This window comes from Daucus carota, chromosome 9 (assembly GCF_001625215.2).
Source record: "Daucus carota subsp. sativus chromosome 9, DH1 v3.0, whole genome shotgun sequence".
NCBI classification, from domain to species: Eukaryota; Viridiplantae; Streptophyta; class Magnoliopsida; order Apiales; family Apiaceae; genus Daucus; species Daucus carota.
Genome location: NC_030389.2, coordinates 13,117,982 through 13,128,989, shown reverse-complemented (window position 1 = coordinate 13,128,989; position 11,008 = coordinate 13,117,982). Strand labels below are relative to the sequence as shown.

Below are 11,008 nucleotides of genomic sequence, written 5' to 3'. Positions count from 1 at the left end.
GGGATCAAGCATGGGAAAATGTTGATCTTGTAATGAAGAAAATTCTCAGTAGTTTATGTGTGCAAAATCAGAAATTTTTAAGAAGGAAGGAATCCACTTTAAGAAATATCATCAACATTATATTGTGGTTGGCAATTATGTCAATTCCACAAAACTAGTAACTAGTGAAAAGTTTGTATCAGAGAAACCGTTTTGGTAAAAATCTAGTGAGCCTGAGCAGAAAAGAATAGAGTGCTATAGCAAGAAGTAAAGAGAATGTTGTAAAATAGTTAATATGTCATAGCATTAGAAGAATTGCAGAAATAAGTCAAGAAACAAAGGAAAACTCTGTGTTTCTTGTTATTGATTAAGCTAATACAGTTTTGATTTAGAATGTTGATTAAGATTTTATTTTTCTATAAATTCGCGATATTGTAGCAGGTGAAGTAGCAGTTTTCTGTGACAGTTGAGCAGCAGCCTAAAGTGAATGCTAGATCTGCGGTCTACTTTGGACAACATAAACTTCTCCGCTTTTGACAACTCCTTCAATGTCTTGTGCACACCCGAAGAGGTCTTCAATGAGTTTTCCTGCCTCTGCAATTCTGGAGAAGAGAGAAGCTTGAAAAACGCGGTCTACCACCAACGGATCGTTTGAATAATCCAGTACAACTTCCTGTGCTTTGTCCATAGGTAAGCTGTGGGATTATCACTTGTTAGACACATAATTTATTATTCAAGTTCATGAAAGTAATATGTGATATTAATGTATAGCCAAAGTTTGCTGTATAATACCTACTAGCGTAGTCATCATTCGGATTCTATTTTCAGTAATGGCCTGTTTGGAACTTGGATTTCATTTGAAATTATGGATTTGATCAAATGACATGTTTGGATACACAAAAAAAGTTGGATTTTGGATTTCATTTGAAATCAAGAACATTCAAATGCTAATATAAAACTGAGTACTGGAAATGACATATCAAATTATGTCACTTGAAATCCAAAATTTGAAATGAAATAAATGTTCCCAAACGCAATCTAAAAGAAATTTATAACTTTTTCGAATATTGTAGTTTACAAGACAAACTAGAGATAAACTGAACTGAATCATTATAACAAAAATGAATAAGTCTGAACATACCTCTCATAGAGACCAGCACCGGCATATCCCTTTAAGTCCTCCCCATTGGAATCAGATCTAAATATAATCGACTGTTTAACATATAGTCCTATTGACTTGCTCGGATAGCCAATAACCTGACATTAAGATTATTTCCAATTAGATGAGTTCAGATTAGATACATAGGTCGAAGCAGTTCATTAGTTCCTTGATTGCGGAACAAATAGATCTAATAGTTACTAATAGAAGAGAGCAGAAATAAGGACTATTGAAAAAGATTTGACATTGTTGAAGTTTATACCTTATGACACAAGTGTTTGAGCCAAATAATATGAATCCAATTGTGTATACAAATATCTTAATTATTGTAAGAAAGAAAAATCAAAAGATTCTTTGTAGTTTGTTCTGTTTATGTATCATTATGATGAGAAGAATGATTTGAACTATCCTTACACTGTGAGATTTAAGATTAGTTTTTCTAGTGGTAAAGCTCATTGCTCGTCCAGGATAAGCGCCAACCAAGGTCTCCCCCAAGCCTCTGACAACCTGATTTTGCACCAGAATCAACAAGATGATGATTTTCAGTTTGAATAACGAATAAAAGAATATGTAGTGTTTACCTCAGTATATATCTCTGAGGCATCACCAGATAATGGATTTTTGGTGTGAACTACAAAGGCGTAATCAGCTCTGATAATTTCTTGAACTAAAATGGCCATGCAAATGTCATTATGGTTCAAGGAGACCTTCCTGCAGCTGATATATGCTCTTTCATTCCACTTGGAAGCCCAAACCTAACTCAAAAAACAAATTGATTAGGAAAAGAAAAGGGCGGTTCTTGTTCATGAGAACAAAGAAAGAATTCGCCAATTTGGAAAGAAAGAGAAGGAAATTTTAAGGCTCTCCCTCCTACTTAAAAATTTGAAGGAAATTCCGCAATAAAGAGAAAAATAATTGTTTTCCTTTCCAGTCTTATCTGTTGTTAAAAATTATGCAAATAGAATAAATCAATGTATGTATATATTGAATAAGTAGCAGAGTTGGAAATTTCACTCTTATTATTGCTTCCCAAGCTCGGTTCCACAAGTTACTACTCTCAACTTCCAGCCAGGGGATTCTTAAGCTCTTCATTTTGCTCTTAAGCTCCATAATCTATCAGAGAGTTAGAATGAAATATGTTACATAAGTTTATTGCTAAAACGTTAAACGCCAACACATAGTATTAAGTATCAAAATAATCTCCTGGAGAAAAACCAGTTGTTAAATTTGTAAAAAAATTACCAGACGCATTGGTGCTTTGATCTGGTGAACAGCTTCTTGTATTGACCGAAGTTTTAAAGTGTCACCACTATCTACAAGCTTAGTGAGGTTATAAATTTGCTTAGCTTGATCCTGGCAGAAAGGATCATAATAGAAGAAAAATGAAATTATATGCACGTTTTTATAGAAAGAAACATTTGAAACATATCAGGAAAGGAGGCGAAGACAAGAAGCTGTACCTTATTCATGTCATCTGATAGAATAGTCTCAAACACCCCAAAAGGAATGGCAATGGACACCGGAAGTTTGATCCAACTAGGCAACTTCTCACTTAAAAATCTCAGGTTACAAGATTTAGCACCAACCTATATGCGATGAAAAATGTTAGTCATAGGTCCATCTATACATATAGATCCCAGCATAAAACAATCATTCTGTGGTATCATATTCATATAGATATAATGAATCAACAAGAAAAATCAGATTAAAGACTTGGAATGTAGAGGGTATCTTTCAAATGAATTCAGTAGTTCAAGAAATCGCAGATTTATTGAATTGGCCCAGTAACATCCATGCCAAGTCCTAAAGTTAAATGCTCAAGTATACATGTATGAGACCTTGTCCAAACAAAACTTTTCTTGGAAATTATGTAATTTTTCTTGATATTATCTGCTATTGTTATAACAAATACTTGACATTCTAGTTAGTCCTGCAGTTTGAAATACATTGGTTTGAATTTAACCCCCCTTCTGCAAACAGGACCGAACAACTTCACAAGAACACCTCCAGATGAGCATTTCAGGGGAGTTAAACAGAATTCAATACCTAAGTTATTCATATAAAACGAATTAATGAAATTTTAGAATCCGCATTTTAATTACCCGATCATTTTGATATATATAGATTTAATTTCCTGACATACAATGCTAACTTGAAGAAGACCTTACCATATCCGTGGTGAATTCCTGGAGTGATATAGCATATTTTCCGCTGAATCTTTTTCTGCTTAACTGGAGTCCTCGAGAACTAGAGGAAGAGAGTGGATATTTGGGAGATAAACTAGAACTCGAGACGTCCCTGCAGGAAATATAACAGGAGTTATGTATGTAAAAACCTGAAAACTGCTAAATTCAAACAACCAAGTAATACAACATACATGATCACAAGATTTCCCAACTTGAATATGATTAACACCATTTTTCCCTGCTTAAGTTTGAGGTCTTTATACACATTCTGATCGAAACATGAAGCAAACAGGATCTGCAAAATGCTATATCAGGTTATACTGAACTACAAACATACTCGCACCACCGGAAAAATGAGACGTGAGGGCATTTGGGAACATGCATTTTATTTCAAATGACATGATTTGGGTTGTCATTTTAAATTCTCAGGTTTATAGTAATATTTGAATATCTGGATTTGAAATGAAATCCAAATCCAAATTCCCAAACAGGTTATTTGATCAAATCCAGAATTTCAAATGAAATTCAGGTTTCCAAACGGACCATTAAAAAGAAACAACAAAGCGGAGTTCATGCCTTGCTATTTCTTGCTCTAATAGAAACATGAGCCAGGACATCTGGAAAATCAGATGTAAGTACAGCAACAGCACCATCTGGGATCTCCTCCTCTCCACTGACCTTATTTGCGATGATAACTGTTGGCTCTCTATAAACTTTGTGCTGAACACTAATCAGTTCATGCACATTGACTACAAAACCGCGTACTTCAGCAGGGCTTATAACTTGCCAACTGCAGCAATTACGCAAAGAGCAATAAAAAACAAAGTCCTTCAATGCAGAGTTAAACTGATTAAGGGGCAAGAAAATTTCACAGGTGTCCATACCAGCCTAGGTTTGCAATTTTCCGCAAAATTGGGTCTAAACGGTTAATAAGCATGGAAAGACTCCCAGCTGATCCTGTTCGTATCAACTCCTCTGTGACTGTATCAATCTGCAGCACATAATTATTATTAGTTAATATAATATGACAACAAGAAGCTGCAGATAAACTCAAATGAAGTTCAAGTTCATCAACATACAGCAGATTTTTCCACTGAGAGTAGATGACCAAGATATTGCACAGTAGGCTGGATCTTTTGTTGGTAATACTCTGATTTATCAGCCAGTGCTAACCGAATTCTGTCAACAACAGCCTTTGTTTGTAGTGCCCAGTTGGCATCAGTGGGTTTGTAGGATTCACAAACACGGTACAAGTCCTTCATTTGTGCCAACAGCCAAAAGTGGTAACATTTATCAGTCAGATTAATGAACAAAGATGGATATAATGCAAGTTAAAATTAAACTTCCGTGTGATAATGGTTTCGTGTATACTACATTTTTGCAGTAATGAAGAATTGGTACCTTCGTACAATAAATAAGATCTTCGTTGTTAACACTTGAAAGGCATAAGTTCTCAAGTACCAAAGTAGTGAGGAACATGATTTCCTGATGACATAGCAAACATTTTACATGTTTGTCACACCAAGAAAAAGAAAAAAAGTTTATGAGCATATGGAAGAAATTTGACAAGCTATCCTTACTGGAAGGTTTGAGGAATTAAGATTTCCAAGACCCTTTTCCACGGTTGTTCTAACAGCGGAGTCTAGAGCAAGATCAAGGAAGAGCAAGTCTTTTGATCTTCCATGTGATGTAACAATACTGGGACGGAGCTCAATTCGAGATTCAAGTAATTTCTGAAGTTGAGGGAACAAATTAAAAAAAAATGATTTTGTCTTTCTTTGTTGCTAACTGCATACTATCTTATTTGAAAATTAAAGTTATGATTTGGTTAAGAAGTGAACCTCCATCAGTGGACTGATGCTTGTATCGCCTATATGTGTTTTAATAAATTGAAGATACTCCTGCAGTTCATTAAAATATTTTAGAGGTCAATGTTTACATGGAAAAAGATTTCAATAATCTGAAATTTGGAATTTGCAAACAGCATAAGCAGGCACATAGATTACTTGCAGCTTGAGTGTTAAACCACCAGATGAAGCGCTTCTGTATCCACCCATAATTCCGTATCCCTGTGATGCAGGAAATAAAATTTAACAGAAGCACACAAAAGGTTGCTGCAATGGAGGTTCAATTTCAGAATGCTTGAACAACTTCTGCAATTACCTCAGGAATACTTAAACATATGTCAATAGCGGATTCCAGGTCACTACCTGAGTGAACAGCCTGTATGAATTTAGCCAATTAATTAGAAGTTCTAATAAGAAGAAAATTTCAAGTGTCTACTGAACATTAATTTAGTAGTTGATAAAATAACAAAACATCAAGGCACAGAAATCTTTTTATAGCAAAAGACTCAACAAGTAATGCTACATTGATTATAATAAATGCAAAATTTGAGATAGAAATTTATCACTAAACCAGACAGACTGGATATGTATGTGGACCTATGTGATCTATCAGTTATTTATCAGAAATTTTATTCAAACTTGAACATAATATAATAATAATATGCAAATTATCATTCAGGAAACGCACACACCTTGAGGGTCTTAAGGTATGATGTAAGATCAAGAATAAGTCCCTCTTTGGTATCAGGACTAAACTTAGGCTCAGACAGAATGGGTCTGTCATAACTTGCAAGCACGCTTTTTGTAAGCCCTCTTTCAGTCAAAGTTTTCCAGTAAACCTCAATTCTGAAACCACATCTTACATAGTTTAGAAGTGCCTGTGAACAAAGATGAATTCCATCAAAGGTAATAAGTAACAGAATGATTGTTCTGTCAGATTTCTCTGTGTTAATACTTTCAAATAGCTTCTATACCTCACATATAACCACGTCATCTGGGCTACTATTATTGTGCAACTTCTGATGCCACTCTTCCATCATGCCACCCTTGCAGTTATTGTTTCTCTGAAAGTTTTAATACAGGAAGAGGCTCAGAATCCAATTACAGTATGCATACAACTAAATCATCATGATTGAGATGATGCACCTGAAGCACTAGTATTTCATCACGAATCCTCTGTCCAGAATTACCTTCACCACCACGGCCAACACATCCCATAATTAATCTCACAATCTCACGATCATTTGGTTGCTCCAGATAAATCTTTTGAAGTAAATTTGTGAACTTATCTTGAGCTTCACTAATTTCTCTGCAAAAAAGATATTAAACCTGTCTTGTAACATTGTCATGTTTGTAAAAGTAATATGAACAGATGTGTACTCCCTCCACTCATGTACTAAGGAGAAAACGCAGAAAGAAGGCTTGTGATTACAAGTATATGCATATTGTACTATTGAGACAAAAAGAACTAAAGCATGATGACGGAATATTGGTTGGCAATCAGAAAATAGCAACAAACAGACGGTTAATTCCAACTTCTATTCAGCTGAGTATAACAGATTTCACATTCTTTATTTTCCCAAGTTCACATCTAGATATGAGTTTTATGATGCTGAAAAGTGATAAAGGTTTGATGTTCAAAGTACTGGTAATTCACTAAACCTCGTGAAGGCTTAACAACACTACACTGTGTTCCCAAGTGAAGATAACTTCCCGTACTAGCCTTCTTATTCAGATCCATCTGTTCTAATTCATACACAAGTACTAATCCTCTTATCTACTCCATGGATTAAGTTACCAAAATTTCATTACCATTAGCCAAATATTATAGCCAATGACGTTAGTTATAGACAGAATGTGCATTTTCAGCATGAAATTTTCAGAATGACTAATTATACTATTTCCAAATCAATATTGAAAGTTAATAAACTTGAACTCACTTATGACCACTCAAAAGATTTCTAAGATGACTACTTGAACTGCCAAAAACAATCTCAAGGGCCGATGTCTTGGATCAATTTGGACATTGTTAACATATTAGATACCCTTGTTTAGAAACTCAGGTGTCTTAAGATAAAAGAAATTTTAAGAACAACTAATAGATTCATGAACCATATACAGGTTCAAACAGAGCAACATAGTATTTCACGATTTACCTATGAACTTGTAACTGTTGTTCACAAGATAAGATATCTTCTCTAAATTTTCTATATAAGGTATTATTGGAAAATAAATATGGAGTAATCTATACCGAGGTTTGATGTTGTAATTCTTATTCCAATTAAGTTGTCTGCATGCCATGAACCTCAGCCACACCAATATACCAATAAGCCCCAAGTCACCTTCAGATTTACAACGTTCAGTCAACTCTGCTGCAATACAGAACCTGTGTAAAATGTGAAAACAAAATTAAGATAAACACATGTAAGCTCTTTTCCTTTTATTAAAAATCAAAATGGAAATTGGACTCGAAAAAGTAATGCTCAACTAAGCTAGAACATTAAAAATCCTTGTCTTGTGACTTGAATGTCCACTTAAGGATCAATTTCCTATGTCAAGTGTCCTCCTTGACTCAAGAAACAGTTACAAATATACCGAGTGACACATCCTTCCTCTGTGTGATACTCACCTGTGCATCAGTGACCTTTCAGCTTCTTTCTCTCGCTGTGAAATTTCATTAAGTAGCCATTTGAGTATCCCTCTCCCGTCGTGTTCAACCTGAAGATAAGCCATATCAATTGATTTCATGCACTGGATTCAAAATAAAAGAAGTGAACAGAGTACATATTCAACAAAATTTTAAAAATATAATAGTTTTTTTTCATCATGTTTTATATTAGATATTATCTGTGCCATATTTCTGTTTTTGAATTCCAGGCCACTATGAATTCTTTTCGGAAACTTTAGCTCACAAGGAATCAATCTCGATTATGATTTTTTTCATATAATCCGTAGTAAATCTCTGCCATTCAGGTATATAACAGTAACAAGTAGAGCGAGTACTATGAGAAATCATCTAAGAAGTGTTGAAAAAACCTTTCCACTTGCGCTGTATAAATTTAGGCCTACAAAGAAATTTGTCCCGTTATTGTTTACCCATGAACCTCCTGTCCATATGACAAATTGGATCCCTGCAAACTTTCTTTGCTGCAGATTTATGTCTACTAACTGCGAACAATTGAAAAATAAACATGAATGTCAAAACTTACAAGTTACAACTATGAGTTAAGGAAAACAACTAAATGATAATATCTCTTTTCAGATGCTACCTGAAAAGTCCCTTTGATTGTTGAAATGTCAGTGAAATAGGTTTGGCATGCTGCATCCAGCAACTTTGATTTTTCAGGCAACATATCCTTTGGTGGAGCCTGCAAACAACAAAAGATTTTAAACACGTCATGAAGATGTGGCGGTTCAATACTATAACATTGTGGCAACGCAAGATATAAAGGGAATGAATACTTCGCGCAGTCTTCAAGGATAGTACTTGTCATAATAAGATTACAGACTTACCAACCACTCCTTGGGGGTTGAATTGGATACGCCCCAGTGAAGAACCGTAGAGCCCTTGGTGTTTCCAGCAACCAGAACATGATAATCACCTCTAAGAACTTTCAGAAAAACCTGGGAAACCAAGTGAAGGTTAACAGCTACCCTGTAACACCTCCATCAATCTAAAAGGGCAATACTTCTAATATTAACGAAGAGCTCTTGTACAAAAAAACCCGAAAAGGAAAGCATAACTAACCACTATCTCATAGTTGCCAACATGATAAGATTGTCTCAGAATTACATTCTCTCCCCCGACAGAGCTCTCAACTACATCCATTAGTGATGATGAAATCATGGGACTTTTCCCTTCTTCTTTCGGGTACTTATGCAACCACTTCTGAACATCATGTCTCCTGCGCAAGGAGTATGATGTCTGAATTGGCGGCTCTTCTTTCTTGACCACAACAATAGTATTACTGCCACTTCTTTGAGTCGACTGCTCTTCTTTCTTCAAGGCAACAACAGTGTTAGTTGCTGCACGAGAGCTACCTTGTAACTCGTTTAGGGAAACCCCCTTCAATAACATGCTCTGTATCTCTCTCAAAGCATCATCATAATTTTGCTGTGTCATATTAAGATGCACAAAATAAGCCAAAACCACATTTTTTGGCCAAAAATTATTTGGCTCCTAAAAATTTAACAGACTTGATATATTATTACCTTTTGTTGTATCTGCGACGTTTCAGGCCTCCCCTTACTCTCCCAGATAGAGTAGGCTTTGCGTTCAATCAAATCCTTTGGTACCAGGGGAAGAGGATTATCAGTTGCATATTTTGGAATTTGAATTTGGAAATTTCCTTGGCCTAGTTTTAACCTGAAATTTGAGTAAAAAACGTTTAACAGAAACGAGATATCCTACTTGGATATGATTAGAAACAGGAGCAAATGAACCAATTTACGCACCATTTATCATATCTGCCATCTTTAATGACAAACTCTATAGCATGTATCTTAGGGTCTCGTAGATCAATGAGGATAACATCCACGTCTCCTCTCTGCAGCTCATATTAGGAAACAATTCACATATAAAGTAATTCTCCGTTTCTGATGAAACAAATCATGAATAAAGACAAGTAAACGACCTTGACAAATGGCGTTTGTAGCGCCATTTGCTTATAAACTGCTGTTCCTGGAGGACGATCAACAGGAAAAAACCACTTTCTGTAACAAAAAAATAATAATTTGTCAATCAACATTATCATGTCACACAATGTTAAAAAAACAGCAGAGTATTCGTGTTTCAAAATTTACGTGTTTCCATGGTAAGTACAGCCCCAGTGTAGAATCCACGCCCTTGAGCTGTTTTTGAGTTGCAGTTCTACTTTTGCATTGTGTCCATTTGTAAATCCCGTTACATTAACCTATGCCACCAAGGATTTTGAAGTTAAATCAATATCCAATCAGTCAAAACCTTAAAGCTCTACTTAAAGAAGATGCTACCTGAAGCTCCAATCCATCTGAAAGCTTAAAATGATCAACTTTACCGACACCTGATGCTGTCGACGCCATAGTTAGTTACCCTTTGAGCGTATACAACTAAAAAACCAGGAACCGCATATTAAAATTAAACGACAAAAATATCTTGTGAGGAAAAATGATCAAGGCATTGGAATCCTTGTAAAAAGTAGAATGTGGGTAACAAAGTAGATACTATTCGTTTCTTGACATTCATATTGTCCTGTTTCACTTTATGGCCTTTTCTTATTCACTGGACCTTGTCATAATTTTGCAAAACTAAAACTATTGATGTTCATCAATCTTCGTTGCTCCGAATTTTAAGCATGCAAAATTCCCATTAATTTGTTTTGAACTTTGTGAAACCGGTCTTTGATTTTGCTGAAAGTTTAGGAATCGGATTCTATCATGAAAGTACAGTGGTAGCTTAGAATGTGTAGTAGATATAAGCAATGGCGTAATGCTTTTGCATGGGAAGCAGATTCAAAGCTGGATGCACAGGACCAGTGCTTTTCCATTGTGGTTAGCAATAATTCACTACAATAACTCAATACTATCTACTATGTGGACTATCTGTACTATACTTTGCTAGGAGCATCTCGAACGAGAAAAAGTGGGTTAACATATTAAAAACAAAAAATAGTTGTTTATAATTTTAATCAACTTCTTATGCATGATTATATTTGTCGAATCTCTATATTCATGTAAGAAATTTGCAGTAAGTTACATATCATTTATTACCATATTGAACAGATATATTCTATTTTAAAAATCTAAAAAATTAATATCATATTATTTTTAAATTATAGCCAACCAATATAACTAATACT

The 11,008-nt window shown here is 35.0% G+C and overlaps 1 protein-coding gene across 1 annotated transcript; it reads right to left on the bottom strand.

The window, feature by feature from the left end:
• Nucleotides 1-258: 258 nt before the first annotated feature.
• LOC108200392 (alpha-glucan water dikinase 2) lies at nucleotides 259-10,322 on the bottom strand. Its single transcript, XM_017368518.2, has 31 exons — nucleotides 10,164-10,322; nucleotides 9,975-10,084; nucleotides 9,806-9,884; nucleotides 9,627-9,718; nucleotides 9,384-9,537; nucleotides 8,920-9,285; nucleotides 8,685-8,795; nucleotides 8,441-8,539; nucleotides 8,208-8,339; nucleotides 7,801-7,889; nucleotides 7,423-7,557; nucleotides 6,318-6,480; nucleotides 6,146-6,235; nucleotides 5,864-6,049; nucleotides 5,488-5,547; nucleotides 5,331-5,393; nucleotides 5,166-5,225; nucleotides 4,905-5,057; nucleotides 4,726-4,809; nucleotides 4,404-4,580; nucleotides 4,209-4,315; nucleotides 3,901-4,114; nucleotides 3,516-3,619; nucleotides 3,307-3,436; nucleotides 2,599-2,724; nucleotides 2,381-2,491; nucleotides 2,153-2,251; nucleotides 1,720-1,893; nucleotides 1,553-1,645; nucleotides 1,121-1,236; nucleotides 259-674 (listed from the first exon to the last, which is right to left on the bottom strand). The coding sequence occupies exons 1-31, from the start codon at nucleotides 10,230-10,232 to the stop codon at nucleotides 470-472; spliced, it is 3,951 nt and encodes a 1,316-aa protein (XP_017224007.1). The 5' UTR covers nucleotides 10,233-10,322; the 3' UTR covers nucleotides 259-469.
• Nucleotides 10,323-11,008: the final 686 nt, after the last annotated feature.

Bases quoted from the DNA above. Each gene is read 5' to 3' on its own strand.
- LOC108200392 (XM_017368518.2), bottom strand. From the start codon at position 10,232: ATGGCGTCGACAGCATCAGGTGTCGGTAAAGTTGATCATTTTAAGCTT. The intron at 2,725-3,306 runs GTAAGGTCTTCT...CATCGCATATAG, and splicing joins AGGAATTCACCACGGATATG to GTTGGTGCTAAATCTTGTAA. The intron at 1,894-2,152 runs GTGAAATTTCCA...TTTTTGAGTTAG, and splicing joins CTTGGGAAGCAATAATAAGA to GTTTGGGCTTCCAAGTGGAA.